The sequence below is a fragment of the Nanorana parkeri genome, unplaced genomic scaffold (genome assembly GCF_000935625.1).
Source record: "Nanorana parkeri isolate BGI_ZX_2015 unplaced genomic scaffold, ASM93562v1 scaffold611, whole genome shotgun sequence".
In the NCBI taxonomy this organism is placed as follows: domain Eukaryota; kingdom Metazoa; phylum Chordata; class Amphibia; order Anura; family Dicroglossidae; genus Nanorana; species Nanorana parkeri.
The window spans coordinates 496,379-520,400 of NW_017306879.1; the positions used below are offsets into that span (position 1 = coordinate 496,379).

At 40.5% G+C, this 24,022-nt stretch overlaps 1 protein-coding gene across 1 annotated transcript in view; it reads left to right on the top strand.

Moving 5' to 3' along the window:
• COPS2 (COP9 signalosome subunit 2) overlaps positions 1-16,502 on the top strand; it is a 51,713-nt gene extending 35,211 nt beyond the window's left edge. Inside the window, exons 8-13 of the mRNA XM_018562903.1 lie at positions 4,436-4,614; positions 4,694-4,746; positions 6,822-6,919; positions 7,503-7,585; positions 12,701-12,759; positions 16,171-16,502. Of these exons, the coding sequence (XP_018418405.1) occupies positions 4,436-4,614; positions 4,694-4,746; positions 6,822-6,919; positions 7,503-7,585; positions 12,701-12,759; positions 16,171-16,315 (617 nt within the window). The 3' untranslated portion in view covers positions 16,316-16,502. The remainder of the gene's footprint in view (positions 1-4,435; positions 4,615-4,693; positions 4,747-6,821; positions 6,920-7,502; positions 7,586-12,700; positions 12,760-16,170) is intronic.
• The last annotated feature ends 7,520 nt before the right edge of the window (positions 16,503-24,022 follow it).

Consider the following 24,022-nt stretch of genomic DNA (forward strand, 5'->3'; position numbering starts at 1 on the left):
ACCCAAACAGCATGTGTATGTGATGGGATGCAGATGCTGTTTGAATGAGAGTTTTCACACCGACTCCTTCAACAAAAGTCAAAAATGTACTTTTGTTGAGTGAGGGGTTGCCTGATTCAGCAGGAATCCACTATAATTTGAGTAGTAAATGGCAAGTTTAAGCGGTGAGACTGAGCTGAGGGTAGTCCGAGGATGATGGGGAAACTTTTTCTGCTCGGGAGGAAGGAGTTCAACTGGACTGAATTACTGCATCATGGAACTGTGCATCTGCTGACAGGCTCTCACTCTTACATGACCTAGATACACAAGCACAGTTGTAGAATATGACCTATAGTTGTGTAAGACTGAGGAGGCAGGGAGAGCATAGAACATGGAAGTAGGTGCTCTCCTCCTCGGGCTCCCCGTTTTGCCAGTATAGTGGCTCTAGGCAGTAGGAAACGGTGTTTATAAATGTGGCATTTATATAACTTATAAAAGCAGATTAGTTACACAGCTGTTACATCCAAGTTCTCTTTTAAAGTTATATTAAATTCTTAATGTTATCAATACTGAATCCAGATCAAACAAATTTACTTAGATCAGCAAAGTATTTCTTTACATTTTTGCTGAGACACATAGAAGGGAATGTATCAAACCTGGAGCAGCTGTGCATGGCAACCAATCAGCCTCTTCCTTTTTCATTTTAAAATGTTCACTGAACAAAACTGAAGATAGAAGCTGATTGGTTGCCATGCTGCTCTAGTTTTGATACATTTCCAAACGGTTGGCTCCAACTCTCTCAGCAGTACAAGATCACAAGGGACAGCAGTCACCACAACTATCTATCTATCTATTAGCGTGGAGATGGGAGGAGGGGGTAGGGAGGAAGAAGTAGTAGGGAACTGGGGAGTGGCTTGCCTTGCTGTGTTTGTGGAGACACACCCAACCTACCAGCACAGACAAAGGTGGTTCCATAGGACCCTGTAAGGTAAAGGAGACTCCCTACAACAGGTTCAGGTTTACTTTAAGGCTTATCAAGCATTAGATCTATTTCTTCCCATTTTGTGCATATATTCTAAGTGATGTGTAGGTGTAACCCTTAGAAGTATTTATTACCTCTCAATGACATCAGTTCTTTCCCTGACAATGCCTCTATGTGCTCTGCTGTACAGAAGTATGATTCCATCGTTGTTCAGGCATTATACCTTGATGTTATTTTAGAACACCGGGAGAATTTCTTGGGTCTTATAGGTCATTTCTTTAGCAGTCATAGGTTTGTTTTCCATGCGTGCCTTCGAGCCACTATATTGAATGTGTGTGCACAATAGCCTTTTCTGTGATCTATAAATTTAATGATGTATCATGTGGCACAACGCGTTGACTGTGACGTAAATGTCATGTTGGCTGTGTATCGTCTACCTACTGAAGGAAGTGACTCAGCTTTTTATTAGAAGTCTATTCTGGGAATATGCATTGCCTACAAGTATTGTATATCACACATTTTCCAGCATAACTCTGAATAACACCTGCTGTGCTACATAACTGAACCTTTGTTTTGCAAATTAGTTTGCATTCCATCATGCATTAATTGACCTTGCACTTGTGTTATAGAAATGACGTAAATGTTTCGAAGTGCACTTCAGCCTTATTATCAAAGTGCCTATTTTTGGTTATCAAAATGACGTTGGGTAAAAAAAAAAGGCCATACTGAGAGTAATACCAACTTGTGAAAATGCCTGGCTGTCTCTGGCTTCTGGGTCAACTGACCTGGAATGTGCAGGAACTTAAAGTGACATCAAGTCACCTTGTGGGTTAGAACGTTTTGAGGCCATGAACATAATGACAGTCAGAACTTCAGGAAAAGGGCGACAATAGCACACCACAATTTCTGTCGGCACAGATTTTCTTTACATGTTTTGTTATGAATGTACAAAATGTTCTATAGTCATAGCGACATTAGCAACAAACTCTTTTAAGATTAATTCCGTAACAAAGACTAGAGGCCACCACCTGAAACTGGTAGAAGGGCTATAGTCAGTATGGTAAAACAATTTGGATTGTTAAGGTACAATTTCAAACCCCTGAATAAAAATGACCATGTTTACTACATATGTGACCAAATGCCTAAAGTAGGACTATGGACCCTCTAAAACAAGAAAAAAAAAGTATGTGCTCCAGCACTTAAATAGAAGTGCATTTGCAGTTATGGTTTCCTCTTAGTCCCCGTACACACCTGCAACAAAACGGTCAAGACAAGGAATTCCATTCATTTCTATGGCCTCTGTTCACACCTGAGCATTTTGTTGAAAGCTACTACTTGGTGGATTACAGCATTTTATGATCCCATGGACTTCAATGGAAAACTTTGCAACAAAATACTCAGTTGTGAGCAGGGGCCTAGAAATGAATGGCATTCCTTGTCTTTCGCATTTTGTTGTACTTACTTTTGATCGACAAAATGCCTAGGTGTGAATGGAGCCTTGGTCCCACAAATACATGTTGATCCTGAATCCTGCCACTGAATTCCAACTTATGCAGCTGCCTGTAAAGGTGTGGCTACGATGCTGCTCTGCTCTTTAATTAAGAGCAGAGGTGCCACTCTCATGCATGCTGTGCTTGCTTGTACTACAGTTAGAAAAAAAAAAGTTGCAAGGGTCATGGCTGTCAGCATTGTCACTGTTGATTCTTTTCAAAATGACAAGCCTGCAGCTTGTCAATCAGCCCCCTGTCCACTGCGTTCTGGATTGACAGCAATGCCTCTGTTGCTGAACCCCTCCCACTGTGAGCTGCAGGGTCTGGGAGGGGAGAATGTGAGACACTAAATGAGGCTTCTGCTTCATTTAGTATCTGGGTTTGGTACTTGTTTAGACTGTCATACAGGAGCCTTTAGTTTGTGTGTATGTATGTATGTATGTGTAATGTGTAATGTGTATATGTGTGTGTGTGTATGTATATATATATATGTGTATATATATATATATATATCTATATATATCTATATATATCTATATATATCTATATATATCTATATATATCTATATATATCTATATATATCTATATATATCTATATATATCTATATATATCTATATATATCTATATATATCTATATATATCTATATATATCTATATATATCTATATATATCTATATATATCTATATATATCTATATATATCTATATATATCTATATATATCTATATATATCTATATATATCTATATATATCTATATATATCTATATATATCTATATATATCTATATATATCTATATATATCTATATATATCTATATATATCTATATATATCTATATATATCTATATATATCTATATATATCTATATATATCTATATATATCTATATATATCTATATATATCTATATATATCTATATATATCTATATATATCTATATATATCTATATATATCTATATATATCTATATATATCTATATATATCTATATATATCTATATATATCTATATATATCTATATATATCTATATATATCTATATATATCTATATATATCTATATATATCTATATATATCTATATATATCTATATATATCTATATATATCTATATATATCTATATATATCTATATATATCTATATATATCTATATATATCTATATATATCTATATATATCTATATATATCTATATATATCTATATATATCTATATATATCTATATATATCTATATATATCTATATATATCTATATATATCTATATATATCTATATATATCTATATATATCTATATATATCTATATATATCTATATATATCTATATATATCTATATATATCTATATATATCTATATATATCTATATATATCTATATATATCTATATATATCTATATATATCTATATATATCTATATATATCTATATATATCTATATATATCTATATATATCTATATATATCTATATATATCTATATATATCTATATATATCTATATATATCTATATATATCTATATATATCTATATATATCTATATATATCTATATATATAGATATATATAGATATATCTCTAGATATAGATATCTATATCTATATCTAGAGATAGATATCTATATCTAGAGATAGATATCTATATCTAGAGTTATAGCTAGAGATATATATCTATATCTAGAGATATATTTCTTTATAGATGACCGTGCATAAAAATAAGGTGTGGTGGTGATTAGCCATAATCTATACATATGCAAAATGCAATCTTATATGCAGAGAAGTGGGTAAATCCAGATATGAAACGGAAAAGAGACACTGAGAACCAGTGGAAAAAGTATAAATTTCAAGTAGAACTCCAACCAAAACTGTTTTTGGACATATTAGGAAATGGTGAAGAGAAATCGCCCCAGTGGCTACACTAAGAGAACATGGAGGGACACTAGAGAAAATGTAGATATGACAGTGATGACCACCTCTCGTATTTTTTTTTTCCATTTCAGAATGTGGAGGAAAGATGCACTTAAGAGAAGGAGAGTTTGAAAAAGCTCACACAGATTTCTTTGAAGCATTTAAAAACTATGATGAATCCGGGAGCCCGAGGAGAACAACGTGTTTGAAATACCTGGTCCTCGCAAACATGCTCATGAAGTCTGGAATAAACCCATTTGACTCTCAGGAGGTATGGATGCCTCTGTATATTCTGTAGATTTCCTGAAGTGATGTCTTAGGTTTTATTAAAATGTTCTTTTACCTTCTAGGCTAAACCTTACAAAAATGATCCAGAAATTCTAGCAATGACAAATTTAGTAAGGTAAGTCATTGGAATAGTATTTATAGCGGCTGATCATGCAGTAGTATGAAAAGCCATCATTATTAACATTTTATACATCAAGTGTAAAGCAGATTCTGTTGCAGGTAAAGGCTTAAGTATCTGTATGTGTAAAGATGAAAAAGTGTCACTACTAGGGAGGCACTGACATTTTGGCCGCTAAAAATTGTACTTTTGGCTGAAAATGAGGTACAGCCCTAGTTTCTCTTCTCCTTCTTGGGCGCTGCTTTGTGTCCCCTCTGACACAGAGCAGCGTCCAGCGGGGAGGAGAGAAACTTTCAGGTGGCCAAGCGTGGCCAGGAGAAGTCAGCTGTTGGCGTTATCACAGGAGGCTGAGCTTTCCTCCCACACCGCCCCATTCGGCCTCCTGTGACAAGCAAATCAGGATAGAAAGTGATGTGGGGAGGAGACAGCTGTCACAGGAGGCCAAGCTGGCGGTGCGAAGGAGGAGTCAGCTTTTAGCTCCTCCTCCCAAACCAGCCTGCTCCACCTCCTGTGACAGCAAGTCAGGATGGAGAGCGGCTTGCAAACACTCAACAATCAGCTAATCACTGAGTGTTTGTAAATAATTGAGGACATAGTATGTATACTGTGTCCCCAATTATGAATGAACAGGAAGTGCCCTATATCGCTTCCTGTTCATTCATGATTGTGGACATAGTAACTCATACTATATCCACAGTTTATGAATGGACAGGAGCACTCAGTATGAAGAATTCCTGCTCATTCATAACAGGAGCTGCAGAAAGAGATTTAGGTCTCCTCAATCTCTTTCTTTTTTGAAAATCAAATGGCAGACTCCTGATATTTTCCCAGACTCCCCGACAGTCAAAAAATAAATAAAATATTAAACAAATTATTTTAAAAAGGTTAGGAACAAAAATAAGTTTCGGTTTCGACCTGACAAAATTCAATTTTCTGTTTTCAGTCTGAAAATTCCATTTTAGTGCACCTCTAGTCCCTACCTGTCAGCTAAAAGAGATGAAGCCTCCTTTAAGTGTGGCATTTTTCAGGAACTATAGTAAACGTATTCATAGTCTTTCTTCTTAAAGAAGTTCTATAGTCGCAGCATATTCTAACCTGTTATAACATCAGCATTGTAATAGGAATACATACTAGACTTGTTGATAATACAATCAAAGCTTATTTGAAAAAATCCATTTTATGTAGTGAGCACTGCCTTCCATCTGCCCATCACTTTCAACAACTTCCTGTATTCCCAGTGTGATTTGCATTTCTTCCCCTGCTGCTCAATGTGATGCAATCTCAATTTCTCAAGACTACATATCCCATCATGCATTGCTTCCAGCAAACAATGATGATTTTACATTGTTCAGATGTTGAGTTGTAGTTCAGAAGGCAGGCTCTGCATATTCACAGGGCTGAATTAAATTGTGCGAGCACATTGAGATACAAACGTCTGGAGATGGATCTGGTAATTAGAAGTAAAAAAGAACTTACCCCCTTTTAAGTTTGAAAAGGGTAGGATGAAAGCTACATTAAAAGGTTGGGCTTCAGGTAATATTGGTAATGTAAAACATTACCAACATTTCAAATGTGGTGTTTGGTGTAGCGTTCTATCCTCTTGTGAACCTTGCTTAAAGTGCAACTGAAGCCAAAACACTTTCTCCAGTTTTTGGGTACACTAGAGAAGTATTCCTGTTAGGTTTTTATTAGGTTTTGTTTAACCTGTCAGATTTGTATTGCTGTCTGTGACCCTGTTAGGGAGATTCACCCTCTCTATTTGTCCTGGTGACTTATCACTGGAAGTGAAAGAAAATCCCACATTTTGGGTTGTCTCTAGAACAGGAATAGATGGCATTCTTCCAATGGGGACACTAGTGCTGGTGGCCCTGCTGACCACCAGGGATTTTCTTCACTTTTTTGGGGTGGATGGGATTTCTTCTCACTTCCTATTTTGACTATGAGACAGGAAGTAAAAGGAAATCTCCCCAATGGAACATAGTTTAAAAAAATCCTTTACTCTACTCTAGCCAAAGTTCAGCAATTTGTTCTTCTTTGTTTAACAAATCTGTCTGTTTTGACTTTCAATAAAGTGCCTATCAGAATAACGACATCACCGAGTTTGAGAAGATTCTGAAAACAAATCACAGCAACATCATGGATGATCCCTTCATAAGGGAACACATTGAAGGTACCTAAATCTCCTATTTCTTGTATTACACGGTATGTTATGGTGAATGATCAGTATGTCAATTAGAGGGAGATCTGGGACATTTCTGTTTTGCAGTAGAGACAGAAGGACTGATGCATTCTTTGTGTTCTGTCCTCGCCAAATGCCAAGCTTTTTGAACCTAACTCCACTTTAAATATTTTATAAATAAATTCATGGCCCACTCACAATAGCCTGTTTGCTTATAGTGTTTTATTTGGTCCCAATCCTACTCCAAAGAAGCCATAGTTTCCATACACTGCACTGATGATGGCCAAAAAGCCTGAAACAGCTGTGTGCAGTTTGGTATACATGGCTCTATAATATTAGGCTATATTTGCACTATACAGCAGAATTTCTAGATGTGCATCTGGCTGGCAGGTCACAGGGCAATGATTAGCATGGCTTCACCCACTGTCTTAAAATGAGTAATAATTCTCTTATATTTGATATATGTGATGGAATGAGACATGTAGTGTTTTAAGGAAGGCTTTATTGTGCTACTATACTAAGCTTTACATTTGTGTTCTTCATTGATGCACATTTGAGTTTTGTTGTTTTGCAGAGCTTTTAAGAAACATCAGAACACAAGTGCTTATAAAATTAATTAAGCCTTACACCAGAATACATATTCCTTTTATTTCGAAGGTAAGAACTAATAATTATGCTTTTTTATTATTAAACTTTGTTATGGAGAAATGTATGTATAGTAGATCTTTTGTAGCGTCGGGCGATTGGTATTCGCTCCGTAAGACGCAGGCACATCATTTACCCCTCCTTTTGGGGGCAAAAAAGTGCGTCTTATGGAGCGGAAAAATACGGTAATTTATCAGGTTTTTTCGAGCTGTAATACGTGAAAATTGCTCAGTTACAGATGAATTGCATGATTATTGTTGGAGTAGCAGGGTAGTTTTAAAGAATAATAATCAAAGGAACCTTGATTTTTCTCATTAAAAGTGCCTCCGCCTTTTTATCCCTAAATTCTACAGGAACATTTTTTTTTGCATTTCTGTGATGTGTCGAAGGTTTTGTAGCCTACCATAACATATTATACATCCTTTTTTTTTTTTTTTTTTTTTTATTTTTGAATGTATGTGTATATATTACAGAAAATTGTTTTCAATACTTACCGTAATTTTCCTTTTCTGGCTCTCCACCATGTCAGCATACCATGGGTTAGCCCCGCCCCCAACCCCAATTAGGACCACCGTCACTAGATTATAAATCCCCCCCTGCTCCACCCATCCTGCGTTCAATTACACGCCGAGCGAAGACACCACCAGGGAGGGAAAGCTATGCTGACATGGTGGAGAGCCAGGAAAGGAAAATTACGGTAAGTATTGAAAACAATTTTCCGTATTCCTGGCTCTCCCCCATGTCAGCATACCATGGGAAATAGCTAGCTTTCAAAACAACATGGGAGGGCTTATAATGCAAAAAAAACCCAATTTATTAGTATGGTCAGCGAGAACAGGCCACCGAGAGCACAGCAGACCCAAAAGAACAAGCAGAATAGGCGGAGACGTCCACCCTATAATGTCGGATAAACGTATTAGGAGAGGACCAGCTGGCGGCTCTGCACACAATCTCCGCAGGAACTTTGGCGTAGGCCGCCCAGGAGGTAGACACCGATCTAGTGGAGTGAGCCCTGACTTTAAGAGGAGGGGGAAGACCCGCAGAAGCATATGCCAGTTGAATGGTCTTGACCATCCACGAAGACAGCACTCTAGTTGAGGCCGCTGCTCCTTTTTTAGGACCCCTCGGGAGAACAAACAGACCATCTGAAGTGCGAAAGTCTCTGGTCCTAGCAATGTAGGCCGACCGGACATCCACCGCGTCCAACTGCTTAAGAAGCTTGTCTTCCACTGCCAAATCTTCGATATTAATAGATGGCAGAACAGATTCCCAGTTAACATGAAACTCCAAAGAAACTTTAGGCAGAAACTCCGGCATGGGTTTCAACACTACTCGGTCCGGAAAAAAATGGCAGTAGGGTTCCTTGACCGAAAAGGCCCGAAGTTCCGACACTCTCCTGGCCGAGAGGATTGATGTGATGAAAACCGTCAGTAAGGTAATGTGGTATAAGGAACTCGACACAGCGGGAGAAAAAGGACTTCTCGATAATTCTCTCAGCACCAGCGGAAGGTCCCATTTAGGAAAAAATCTAACTGGAGGTCTTATCTCCAATGCAGCCCTGAGAAATTGCTTTACCATAGGATGAAAAGCCCAACGGACCTTGGTCAGAGCAGACAGAGCTGAAACTTGAACTCGTAAAGTATTGTAACTGAGCCCCACGTCTAGGGCTGATAGGGCAAATTCTAGACTTTCTCCAATCGATGGATCTTCAGGATTCCATCCCCGACTGACGGCCATGGTCAAAAACTTTCCCCAAACCCTATGATACGTTGACTTGGTGGAAAGCTTAGTAGCCTTCAACAGGGTCTCCACTACTGAAGATGAAAGATTCAATTGTTGTAACCCCTGCCTCTCAAGCTGAAAGCCATCAAATTCAGCCGGGACAAGTTGGGATGGACCATGTCCTGCTGAAGCAGAAGATCCCGTACCAGAGGTAATGCCATAGGAGGTGCAGAGGGAACCACGGACGCTTCGGCCACCACGGGAGGATTGCTACTGCCTCCACTTGTTCCCTGTCCAACTTCAGAAGAGTCTGTAAGATCAAGGGAGTCGGAGGAAAAAATCGAATGAAAAAGGCTGCCCGCCGTCTTCCTCTACGTCAGAGTCCTCCCTAAGGGAATCAGGGGATGACTGATGTCTTGAAGCCATTTCCTCCTCCCTTCTCTTTTTGGAAGCCGGATTTCGGCTGGTAAAGAGTTTAATCCCTTCTGCTACGGCTTCTTGAATATAAGCCTTAACATCCTGTGTCTGGGAAGAGTCCTCAGAAGCCACTTCTTTAAAGCAGTTAAGACACATCACTTTATCCGGTAATGCCGGAGCCGTGCACACCCAGCAGGAGCCAAAAGGAGGCTTAGCAGGAGATGATCTAGGAGACCCATCCCGTGAGTGGCGACTTGTGCCCGGCTTAGGGGATCTACGGGAAGATCTTGCGGAAGACTTCCGGCCAGGAGAAGATGATCTATGAGAGGCAGATTTAGTCTTATGCTTCCTCCCTGTTCTGGGACTCCTCCCCCTAATAAGGGTGACAAGAAGCAACAAAAAAAACAATCAATGCCATAATCCTATTTTTTTTTTTGGAAAACAAAAGAAAACCATGATCTTTGTTTTTTGTTTTTGTTTTTTTTAAATACCCCTCCTACCTCTCTAAAGAACTTCGTGCCTCCATAATAGGGCTACTTTGACTCATACCAAGAAGAAAAACTGTAGAAAGAAAAAAAGAAAAGACACCATAAGAAAGATATAACAGTAAAAATAGGAGAGAGGCATCCCAGAATGAAAACCTACCAGAAACTCCTGACGCCTCTCAGAGCAGTACACAGAGCGACCCGCAGCCAGCTGAGCAGATGCCCGACTACCAGAGAAACCGAAGATTTAATAGAAGGCTCCGCCCAGAGAGGGGGGATACAGAGCACACGCCCCCTGGTCACCTGACTGTACGATCACGGCACCCGGAAGTATGCGCTCCAAGCTGGAGTGCAAGCCGAGCCGCCACAGCACGAGGCTGGACCCTCGGGGAGACCCCCCGACCTGATGAATCCATATTGAATACGGGGAGCTACAGGAGAAAGGACAGAGCGGAAGCAAGCCAGAGGACAGCAAGGAAAAGAGAAGGTAGAGTCCACTTACCTAGCTCATAAAAACGGACCTTCAGCCACTTAGGGCAATGGTCTACCGCAACAGAGGATTTACCTCGTCTTTGAGCATCAACCACCCGCAATGGGTAGGCGAAACATAGAGGAGGAGGGAGGGAAAAAAACCTAAGAAAAATAAAATACTGTAAAACCTAGTAAAGTGTCCTGAGCGAGGACAGAAAAAGAACGCAGGATGGGTGGAGCAGGGGGGGATTTAGGAATCAATGGAAAAAAGAAAAAAATTCCTGTAATTTTTCCCATCACTACGTTTAAGTTTTGTGTACAGCAGACCCTGGTGATTTAAAAGGATATAACATTAATTTGACCTTAACTAATGTAGCGGAATGGTAAAGCTCAAAGTCAATATACGCGTTTAAGTACTCTTTATTCCCCTTTTAACACTACATTGCCATGCATGCAGGGGGAAAAAAATGTGTTCATTGTTAGTGTAACATGGGTTGATAAGGGCACAAATTAGCATGACGACGACTTTCTCACAGGTTTGCAATCTCTAAATATTAAAATGACATTGTGTTCACTTACGTGAGCTTTTGAAGCTTCGGCCAATGCAGAATAAAGAGCATTCATAGTAGAATCTCCATTGCCAGGCATTGTGTTCTGACAGCTGGGGTCCACGGCTGTCAGAATACCCAAACAGCGATTGCAGCTGATTGGGCTGAAAAATTTCCACAAGGACCGCCCACAGATCAAATTTCGGACGATTCAGGAGTCAACCCAATTTTCATCCAGACACACTATATAGATTTTTTTTTTTCTATTGGGAAGTGTCTTGGAAAATGTAACATTTTTGTTAGATAAACTTTACACCAGGGGCTTCGGGTGATTCCCGCTCAAGAGCTTGGATGGAGGAATCTCCCATGTAGGCTATTGTGTTCTGACAGCCGGAGTCTGCAACTGTCACAAGCGATGACTGTAGCTAATTGGCTGCAGTTAATGTTGGGCTGACAAGTTTCCACATGACTCCTTAGACAAAGGTTGATCGTAAATGGACTTTTGTTGAACCGGGTGGTGCCAACAGGGACTACCCACGGATACAAATTCAGCTTAATCTGCAGGAAACGTCCGAGATTCGATCCGTGGCTGGCCAGATTTACTTCTGGGAGGGTTTGAGAAGCTTTTCTGTGTTACCAAATGTGAGCTTCTATAAAGAAGTTACATCTTTTATTACAAGTAGGAATCGATTTGGAATGATGTAGCACTTCCATACACCTATTCCACACTATCTGGCCTTTTTATGTTGAACTGCTCTTTCCATTGTTAATAATGTCAGCAGTTATGTCATTATGGAACACAGACAATGCTTGTTCATGTAGGTGACCGTTTTCTTGTACTATGTTTAGGGAATCAATTGTTTTGCGTCATTCTACTTTAGAGTTACTCATTAAACCAATAAATCTAACAAGGACAAGGTGTATACTTTCTACATTCTCTTTATGCCTTTGCAAATTGCAACACACAAATAAGATATGAGGACTTGTTATACTTAGCTTTTCCTTTAGGCAGTCATGTGCTTGACATTTTATATCTTATCTAGGTTGGTTCAGCTACAGCACATGGTCACTGCTGGGTGTGTATCCGCCGTTCTGCTCAGCTTTTAGTTTACCTAATATTATATCCCCTAAATAAATAACCAGTGGCATGAAAGTCGCTTGAATCCTGTACTTTCCACCATTCAGGCGAGGCTACCAGCTAGTTAAATACGCTTTGCCCTGATCTGCTGCAGGTCAACTCACTGTGTTTTTGGGTTCTTGAAGCTGAATCATGTTGTAAATATGCAAAGCTTCAAGGAAATGTTTGTATGTAAAATATTTCACCATGTAATTGAATTGCTTTCCAGTTCAAAGTTCTTTTTGCTCTTCTTTTTTTTTTTTTACTACTGTATTACAGGAACCTTTGTCTATGAATAGATTGTATGTAGATTATTTCACCAGGCTCACTTTAAGTAATGTCTCTCCCTTTCCTTCTGTTTGTCTAGGAGCTTAACATAGATGTAGCAGATGTTGAGAGTCTGCTTGTTCAGTGCATACTGGATAAGTAAGTCATTTTCTTTTCTTTATTTCACCTACCTTGCAAACTACAGATTAAATGTATTATTCTCTGTAATTGTTATATGTATGGTGGAATGTCTCAGCCTGATATGAACTTCAACTACCATTGATGCCATTTACTGGCACAGCCTGTGTTGTAGCATTACAGACCATGTCTCAGTACTGCTGGCTAATTTCTGTTCATGTAAAGGAACATAGTTGTGTAGAGAGTGAAAACTTTTAATGCTGTTTAGTGGCGTTTGAAACATCCTGAACCTGTCCGTTATTTTACAGCGCAGCTGAAAAGCAGCTCTGTATCAAAAAAGTGACACATAAGGGTGGCTCTTTTCCCTTGCAAGATCCTATGGAGCCACCCTTGTGTGTGCTAGTAAGCTGTGTGTCAACAAAATCCAGTTCCCTGCTACCCACTCCTGCCTTCTCCAAGCTAGTAGATGGATGGCTCCTGGAGACTGCTCTGTGCTTTGCCCTTTGTGATCTTGTACTGGACAGGAAATTCAGGGAAGCTGAGCTCAGAGAGTTGGAGCTGTTCAGAAACATGATGACTGTAAGAGCTTGGCCAATAATGTCAATAAATACTTGCTGGGCAATGTACTGTATATTTGTTCTGGATTCTTTATTGAAAATAAGAGTTTGAGAGCTTAACACTACTTTGGCTTTCCAACATTTTAAAGATTCCCGGAAACTATGCTATTTTAGCTTCCTTCTGCATCTGGGGCTGCATTACAACAAGCTTTTGATCACCTCATAGCGTTGGGGCTGCACTCAAGATTCTTTATTACAGCTTAGTTGGACTGCGGGTTGGTGACCTCAGACTACCCCCCCCTCCATATTTTTGTTTTAGGGTATTTAACATTTAACTTCTTGTCATTTATTATGTTTTTATCATCTTAAAGTGTTATTAAACCCTCCAAAGAAAAAAATTACATACCGCAGCAAACCTCTGCACTTAGCTTGTTTGATGATTGCCTTCTGTTCCTGCTGTCAGCTCTCTGCAGTCTGTATACTAAAATTCAGTAGCCCTTGCTTCCGCTTCTAGGGTGCCTTCCGCCCCACATTGCAGCCTGACGTCCACGTGCTCAGTTAGCCCTGAACGCTGTGAATGGCTGAATCGCATGCTCCTCAGACAGTGACTGCCAGCTAAACTCCTAAGCTGGTATTTGTTAATAGAGCTAAAGGAATTTTGGGACCCATGGGCAGTCATGTGACCTGTACATTGATTGGCCTCCCCGGCCGGAAGTCCTGAGAAGCAGCAATGGAGCAAGAGGAGGAAACAATTTTATAATTCTCAAAAGCAAGTGACTGGGGAGAGATTTTTTGGAAACACATTGCACTATATGTTTGCAACATAAACATGAATATTTAACGGATAACAAAGAGGAGGGTTTAATACTACTTAAAAGTACCCAGATTCCAGCTGTCTTTCTTCAACTATAAAGTACTGCCTCACATTGCCTTTCTACTCTTTCTTTATGAAAACGAATCCTCAGTTAAATATAACAGTGCATCAGTTTTATATGTCATGTCTCTTTTATTATCACAAATACGTGCCGAGAATAAACTACTACTAGGATTGTAAACCAGGCACCAAAAAGCACCAGTAGATAACATTACACAACACCATATGCTCCCTGGGAGCCCCAAACCCAAGGAATCTCAGATATGCAAATAGTTGCAGATGCCTGCTTTCCAATTCTTATAGGAGTTTATGATGGTCACAAATGTGCTGTCATTTTAATTGTGCTCATGTTTTAAGTCTGTATGACATGCTTACAAATGACTAAGCACAAGATCGCACATAAGATGAAAAGTGTGAATTGGATTGCCTAACATTTAAGCTGTGAGGGCAAATCAATGCATATTTATGTTGGTATAGAAGTGACAGTATCGCTACTGAGCCATTGACAGATTTGACAATTCAAACGATCCAAAGACCTTTTTAAACCATGCTTGAAAGTCTACAGAAAAATGGGCTGTGCTTAAAAGAATGACGTTTTTTTCAAAAAGAATAGTCAATTGTGTTCGCCCCAACGCAAATTTCTTTCACAAAAGTTTTATTAAAGGAATTGACAAATAATACACAGGTTGCATATTTCAAGGAATAAAAAGCAAACAAGATGAACAGTGGGTTATAACAGTCAATAACCATAACGCAAATTTCATTTATAAAGGCAAAGATATTGGTGTGGGACTTTGTATCTTGTAATTTTTCATACCTGGGACAGTGGTAAAAGTTTATTCTCTATGTCCAGAATTACGCTAATTTAATGGCAACCTGTGTCTTAACTGAACTGGGATGTGACAAGTGAGATTTCTGAACATTCTCTATACATAATACACAAAGGGTTATTCAAATATCATCAAGTAAATAATTCCGTTCACATGGCAGTTGATCAAGTAAAAATGCTTTATGCATTCTCTGCAAATCTTGAGGGATGCACAGTTGTGGAATGGAAAGTGGCAGTACATGAGTGATTCTGGGAGGAGAAGAAATTGAAGTACAAATATCCCAACAGTACCCCACTAGTCTGCAAAGAGGACCTTTGTAACCTATTTCCAACTTAGAAACTGAAGCCTTGGTTGCGTCTAGTAAAAGACAGGTCAGGTGTGTGGGCACATCTTGAAATAGCTTCCAAAATTCACCAGGAGCCTTAAAGTAGATGTAAACTTTTTTTGTTGCATATATCTACTGCTAGCAAGCAGTAGACCTAGGCAAAAAAAAAATTTTTAAAGTTACCAAACAGGTTATACCTGTGTCTCCGTCACTTGCTGCCGTCTGAAGATTCTTGAGCTGCCGTGAAGGATCATGGGACGGGCTCATGCGCAGTAGAGATCTTTGGCCCGGGAGTAGTGGAGAGACACACGGTAAGTCAATGCAAGCACCCGGGAGCGTGCACGCGCACAGACTCCATGGGACACAGAAGCACAGAAGACACAGCAGTCAGCGCTGGATCAGAGACTGGCACCAGCGCTGGGGGGACTCCTAATTACTACTGGAAAGAAGATGATCGGATCAAGAGGCATCATTTAAGGTAAGATGGCGGTGTCAAAAAATCTATGTATGGTGATATCTAATCGGAGTGCCTGCCAGTGGGACATAGAGAACCGATTAGTCAAGAGCAATCTTGCCTGAGCGTGACCCCATTCTTCTTGCCATGCATGGTCAAAAAAGCCCAGAGTTAGGCAAATGCAGCTGAAGATGTTTCATGTGGTTGAATCGTATACAAAAGCAGAAAACATGACAGCTGCTCAGTCAATTAAAACTAACATGAAGAGGAAGTGATCCATCACTGCAATTTATGTTTGATGCTATAAAGTGTCCAGTATTTGAGATTCAGATGCCTGATTTCTCTTTAATAACATCCTCTTTCTGTCTTTTTTTTTTTTCTTCTTTTTCAAGCACTATTCATGGGCGAATTGATCAAGTAAACCAACTCCTGGAGCTGGACCACCAGAAGAGAGGAGGAGCACGATACACTGCTTTAGATAAATGGACCAACCAACTGAATTCTCTCAACCAGGCTGTTGTCAGCAAGCTTGCTTAACAAAGAAGAAGTTGTTACTCAGTAGATAAAAAGTACTTAAAGGCAACAGTGCAGTCATTTAATCCTTAAAAAGAACTGTGGAATGGCAGAGATATACTGTTGGTTGGTGGTTGCCCTGAAAAAAGGAATTTTGGCCGAAGCGCTTTCTGATCAGCTGGTATGTTTTTCACTGCTGCATTTGTCCCAAGTGAATAAAGAAAACAGCTTTAACCTCCAGAAGATAACCAAAATGTTACGGGATCTATGCTGTATTGTTGTCATCTTGTCCTGTAAATCGCAACACCTTTAGTAAAGTTTGCCAAAGGCAAATCAAGTCCAGAGAGAAGATTTTGTCACGATTTTAAATATACACTGACGCATTACTGTTGGTTCAATTTAAACATTTTACCTGCAGAGAAAGAAAAATGTCTCACAAAATAACCTGCAATAACTTGAATGCATATCCTTTCCAACACTTCCTTGTATAAACTGATCTGTTTGCTGCATTTTGCTATTTTATAGAAGGCACCCTATAATTACAGTTACAGTGGCATAATGTCACTTAGGTTTCAAGCAGCAAAATAAACAGCTCAGCTCAGAATTACTTCTTTTCCTGTGTGTTTCTTGTATTGTTAGGGAAAGTCAACTATGACATGTCACTCAAAGGTCACACGCTCGGCCCTTTTTGTTAGTTATTACACCCTCTTCACTTCCTAATGGTTCATTCTTGTGGTATGAAACAATTCTAGTTCCAGTATGTTATTATGTATATTATACTGAGAGTATGAGCGTTGACCATGCCAGTGAGTGAATATTTTGCCTTCCATTACTGGGTACTTAACATTACATTGTAATGGTCATCTGAACTAGGAAGCTGAGAAAGGTGTTGGCACAAGTACTGTGGATATCAGGCATCTGCTGTCCTGATATGTGAAATGAATGTGATTTTACACAATAATGGGATTTTAAAATTAAAGTCATTTTGGTTTTACATATATCACCTGCCAGCAAGCAGTAGATCTATGCAAAAACATTTTTTTTTTTTTAAATAGTTACCAAAAAAAGTCTCCGCTGCTTGCTCCTGTCTGAAGATTCTCGAGCGACCGTGAAGGATCATGGGGCGGGCACATGCACAGCAGATATCTTCGGCCCGGGAGAAGAGGAGAGACACAGTGTAAGTTATTGCACGCAGTTGGGAGCGTGCACATTGGTCAGACACCATAGGAAACAGAAGACGCAGCAGTCATTGCTGGATCAGAGATTGGCACCAGCGCTGGAGGAACTCCTGAAAACAATTGAAAGGAAGATGATGATTGGATCAAGAGGCATTATTTAAGGTAAGTCCTTAAAGCAGCATTGGGTGGGGGGGGGGATTGTGACTTCAATGTCACTTTAATTTTATGCAACTATTCCTTTGAAAGGGCTAGTCTTGCCTCAACACAAACTGTTTTGGATAGTTGTCCAGGCACATTTAATCACCTGCTGCCTTCTTTAGGCCCCCTTTACTCTTATGTCGCTCCATTGTGGTGAATTACTGCATGCACACTACATTGCAGTATTTGATGTGGTAATGTGCACTACGTTGGGGCAACCTATTCATTTAGAATGGGCTGCCAAAGCAAGGCCGCAGAAAAAAAACTGGACCTTCATTTCAGTTGTTATGAGAAACAAGGCTACTGTGTATGTAGCTACCTTCCTAGAGTTCTGCTTTAACATGGGCACGACCTGGCCTTTAAAGTACCCAAACCCCAGGTGCCTAACCCCAGTCAGGAGCACAGTAGACTGCACATTAAGTGCAAGTGGTTCCACAGGATTTTACCTCAGGAACTGCCAGCTCTCAGTGACGGATGCAGTCCAGCACTAAGCTCAGGAACTGCAATAATTCACTCTTGGGGTTCTGATCCTGCTGCAGAGCTTGGTTAAGGAGCATTTTGCTGCAGAGCGTTGTAAACGCAATTAGTCTTGGTGCTTCCTTTCAGTCCTGATGCATCTCTGTCTCCACCCACTGCAGCAACAGATCACAGCTTTAGCGTTCTGTTACTAGATAATTACAGCCACTAAGGGCACATTTACACCATTGTGTTGTACAGTAACTGCACTATAATACATGTTCACTGCAAAACCACAGGGACATAATCGATTTTAACCATTTCGCTATCAGTCACATGGAGAAAACTAAAAAAATAAAGGAGAAAAAAACTCATGTAAATTTCTCCTCTTGCATATGAGTTTTCTAATGTGATGGTGTGAATAGGCCCTAATAGAAGTGATCTGTTGCTGCATGCCTGCATGAGTGGGGTGAATCAGATTTCCCCTGACATGATACAAACCCCCACAAAGTTAAAAAAAAAAAAAAGGTTTTAATTTAATATATAAAAATGTTTAAATGTAATTAACCCCCAGATGCCAGTATTAAGTCAGTTGCTCTAGATGACCTTTTTGCTTTTACTGTGTCAACATCAAGCAGTTGCAGAAACCGAGTGCAAAGTCATTCAGAACTGTAAAAATCTCAAATCTGCAACATGTTGCCGTCAACCATAACATTAAGTCAAATTTACAAAATCTAAGCACGTAAGTGACCACACTTGAGGCCATCTATTTTTATTAAGTTGACCATCACTGGCCTTGGGTAACAACAGTCCAGTTGTGGTGCTGGCAAGTACCTGTTTTAGTCTTTAAATAGAATTCTATGACCTTGTGCAGGTTCTATGAGCCTAAACTCGGGCAGGCCTACATTTATGTCCAAGGTGAGATTAAGCCCTGCTACCTTTCAAGAGCCTTTGCTATTGGGGCTTAATCTCAGCTTTTGCAAGTCAAGACCCTGTGTACAGACAGGGTCTAGGATCCAAGGGACCCCCATGGTACAGAGAGCAATTTTAGGGCTGAAACGGGTACTGTGCCCTGCTGCTCTGTTACCTTGGGAATTATTTACATCAGGTTCACCTACAGCTCGCAAGATTTGTCAAGGCTAATAGTGTGTGTATTGGGGGCTGAGTAGGGTATCAGCTGGGGGTCCTGAGTGATCCGTCATCCACCAACATCTACTCAAAGCTGCCAGTTTTTGGTGTACCTGCCTTTCAATGCTGGCCAAGTATAGCAGATCTGATTTTTTACAGTACCATATTTTTTTTTTTAATATGTTTCCCTCTTCCACGTTTTTGGTGAACACTCAATCAATGGCAATATTTCACATAGTTTTACTAACGGATACATTTCCAATAGTATATGCGATCCATTATGTGTGGCTGAGTGCGCCATACACAAATAACTGTCTTCTTGCCCTAGGTGACAGAATTTTACCAATATGGTTGCTCTGTAACTTTCATTTCTCAGTCGCTTGGCTTTATTGTGTTCCACTTCTGCCAGTGTAAAGCTGATCATGAGCTACCCTTAAATCTGCATCATACCAGCCAATAAAATCATTCTACAGCCAGCAAAAGTTATTTTTGTAATATCTGCAGAATGTGACTTTTCTGTCTGTTGTAAGTTGACATATGGTACTCAAAAGTTTGTTTTAATTTAATAAACATTGTATTGGTGGAGTTTAAACAAAGGGGATGTAATTTTTTTGTACTATTGAATTAATTTTGGCTTCGAAATCCGTAATCAAACTAGTCATCCTCCCGAGAGGCTTAGAAGTTTCCTTTGACCAAATAACTTTATACTAGTTCCAGGACAGTTTTTGCTTCACTGTAAGATGACTGCACTCTAAACTAGCTTGCAGCCTTGAAGGCAAACATTGGCAGCTTCAATCAAAGGTTACTCAGACAGGTTTCCTAGAAGATCTGTCTGTAGAAACCAGTGAGATTCCTAAGTTTTCCATTGTAACATCGAAAATAGAAGAGAGAATATGGTTGCTACAGGCAGATTCTTTCAGACACTTTGTGTGAGGTCTGTTACTGGCACTTTGATTTTAGTTTTTGCTCTACCAACACTAATCCTAGGCATTTTAACCAGCAGAAGCCAATCAGACGTGTGTGACAGAGACCAGCGGAATAAATGTATTATCATGAAATTCTAGAGTTACATCGTATCAAGTTGGGACAATGACCTTTTAAGCTGATTGTCTTTATAATGTAAATGAACATACTGTATGTGGGATGGAAGAGGAGGTTATGTTTTTTGATTTTGAAGCCATTGAACTGCCTTTTACGTAGAGTCCTAAAGCTACATTTCTAGGCTTTTAACTGCTCATGCGTTTTTGTTTTATGGGATATAGCATGCATGGGTCCATTAATGAATAAAATCACAGATGATGTTGTGTTATTGACTGAGATATTCCTAGCAGTACAGTTCTCGTATTATCAAGTCTGTAGTAGAGATAATTTTAAGTGCAAATTTCCATGGTTCGGGAAAAGCACCAAGTTCACAAAGGTAACATTACTACAGTAGTGAGAAACTGCAGTTCTTTGGCTTGCAAATACCTGCCCTCATCCTTCAATAAGTTTATATGAGCCAGGAGGACCTACAGGTGTGGGAAAAAGTGTTGGCCCCCTTCCTGATTTCTCATTGTTTTGCATGTTTGCCACACTTTAATGTTTCAGATCATCAAACAAATTTAAATATTAGTCAAAGATAACACAAGTAAAAACACAACATGCAGTTGTTAAAGGAAGTGTTTTATTATTAAGGGAAAACAAAATCCAAACCCACATGGCCCTGTGTGAAAAAGGGTTTGCCCCCTAAACCTAAACTGGTTGGGCCACCCTTGGCAGCAAGAAATGCAATCAAGCGTTTGCGATAACTTGCAATGAGTCTGTTACAGCACTGTGCAGGAATTTTGGTCCACTCATCTTTGCAGAATTGTTGTAATTCAGCCACATTGGAAGGTTTTCGAGCATAAACCACCTTTTTAAGTTCATGCCACAGCATCTCAATAGGATTCAGGTCAGGACTTTGACTAGGCCACTCAAGTCTTTATTTTGTTTTCCTTCAGCCATTCAGAGGTGGACTTGCTGGTGTGTTTTGGATGCTTGTCCTGCTGCAGAACCCAAGTTCGCTTCAGCTTGAGGTCACCAACAGATGGCCGCACATTATCCTTCAGGATTTTTTGGTAGACAGCAGAATTCATGGTTCCATTTATCACAGCAAGTCTTCCAGATCCTGAAGCAGCAAAACAGCCCCAGATTATCACACTACCACCACCATATTTTACTGTTGGTATGATGTTCTTTTTCTAAAATGCGGTGTTACTCTTACGCCAGATGTAATGGGGGACACACCTTCCAAAAAGTTCAACTTGTGTCTCGTCAGTCCACACAGTATTTTCCCAAAAGTCTTGGGGATCATCAAGATGTTTTCTGGCATAACTGAGACGAGCTTTTATGTTCTTTTTGCTCAGCAGTGGTGTTTGTCTTGGAACTCTGCCATGCAGGCCATTTTTGCCCAGTCTGAGTTTGAGAAAGTGATCGTTAACTGGTTAGGTTGAGGCGGGATAGGCTTCCCTGAAGAGATGAGTCTTTAGGGTTAGCATAAAGGCAGTCAGAGTGGGAGATAGACAGACAGGTTGGGGTAAGAAGTTCCAAAGAGACTCTAGAGAAGTCCAGGAGGCGACAATGGGAAGAGTTGACGATGGCGCTAGAGAGCAGGAGGTCTTGGGAAGAGTGGAGGGGGCAGTTAGGGTGATACTTTGAGACAAGGTTGGAGATATAGCCAGGGGCAGAGTTGTGGATGGCTTTGTAGGTGGTTGTTCATATTTTGAATTTGATCCTTTGGGCTATTGGAAGCCAGTGCAGGGATTGGCAGAGGGGGGTTGCAGACACTAAGCAGTTGGCTAGGTGGATGAGTCTAGCAGCAGCATTCATGATAAACTGAAGAGGGGATAGCCTGTGTAGAGGTAAGCCAATGAGGAGGGAGTTGCAATAGTCAAGACGAAAGATAAGTGAGTGGATTAGTAGCTTTGTGGTTTCATTGGAAAAGGGCATATTTTAGAGATGTTACGAAGGTGAAGGCGGCAGGATTTGGATAGTGAGTGGAAAAGCTTATCAACTGACCAAGGGAGGAGGTTTAGATAGAGAGAAGAAGGGGTTCAAATACAGAGCCTTGGGGGACCCCTGCAGGGAGAGGAGTTAAGATTTGTAGGTGACACTAAAGGAGTGCTTAGATAGGTAGGAGGAGAACCATGAGAGAGCAGATTAAGTGAGGGTTTTTTTTGGTATGGGGGGGAGGCCAGTGCATGTTTTAGAGGGGAGGCAAAGATGTCAGTAAAGAGAGAAATATTGAAAATGTGAGTAAGAGAGTGTAGGATAGAGCAGTGGCGTCACAAGGGGGGTGCGGCCCGCACCCGGGTGACACCATTGGAGGGGTGACACCAAAATGGCTCACAGTCATTTTGGTGTCACCCCCCTCTGAAAAGTCGGCCATGGACCGAGCGCCCGACAGTATCAGGAGAGGAGGAGGGGACCCGGGGGCATACCTTATCCCGCCGGGTGACTGTCCCCTCCTTTGTCTGCCGGCGTCCATCACCAAGATGGCCGCCGCCAGGTATCAGAATACTGCCGCGCGTGCGCAGTGGCGTCTCGGCGGGGTGACACTCGGTTACCGCTCCGGGTGTCACCCAGCCTCGGGCCGCCCCTGGGATAGAGCAAGAGGGTGGCCGCTGTAGTGGTGAGGGAACAGGGTCCAGGGGGCAAGTAGTGAGGTGGGTGCCAGAGAAAAGCTTTGTAATCTCTGCAGTGACCGGTTTAAAAGAGAAAAAGTGTGATGGTGGGTCTGGTACATTGTGACTGGACAGTGGAGATCTCCTCTTGAATTGCATATATTTTTGGCAGTGAATGAGTTAGTGGGTGGAGGTGAAGGCAGAACTGGAAAAGTGTATTGTGAGGATAAAAGGATTCCCACTCCACCTCCCTCAGGTCCACTGGCTCTGGGTGAGTACATCCAGGAGAAGCAACCATTGGAGGGGGTGGCAGGGGAGGCAGAGTCAGATTCCGGAAGCCAGGTTTCAGTAACAGCAAGCATGTGAAAAGAATTGGAGATAAGAAGATCATGCACAGCAGTGAGCTTGTTACAGACAGAGCGAGCATTCCAGAGGGCACATAGGAAGGGATTACTGGCTCTAGGAAGTAGGGGAATAGAAATTAGGGAGCATGAATTGCAGCTGCTGCTAGAGGAAAGGCAGAGCTGCGTTGAGGGGGTGACAATTAGAAAAATGAGGGCCAGGATTGGGAGAAATATCCCCAGAGGTCAGGAGAAGTGAGATGAGAGCAAGTTTTATACTGTATGATCGCACATACCCCAGTGTCCTGGAGGTAACATGTGGGTTCAGAATGAGCAGGATGTGCTGAGTGCAGTAAGAGGGAGAGGGCAGGAGAGTGGGTGAAATTTATAATATGTGTGTGGGGGGGTGTAAAGGAAAGACAGTTCAACCACTTGAAGACCAGGGTGTTAAACCCCCTTCCTGGCCAGGTCAATTTCAGTATTCAGCGCTGCAGTATTTTGACGTTTATTCAGTCATGCAACGCTGTACTTTGATTCACTTTTATATAATTTTTTGGGGACAGATATAACTTTCTTTTGGTGGTATTTAATCACCACTGGGGTTTTTTTTACTATAGAACAAAAAAAAGTACTGAAAATTTTGAAAAAAATCCTGTTTCCCTAAGAAATGTTATAAAACATTTATTATCACCCCAATTTGTTGGTAAAATATAAAAGACGGTTTCCCTTCCCTCGTCTGAGATTACCTATCTCCGGGACACTTTTCACTTTAAATGGCAAAATACAGCC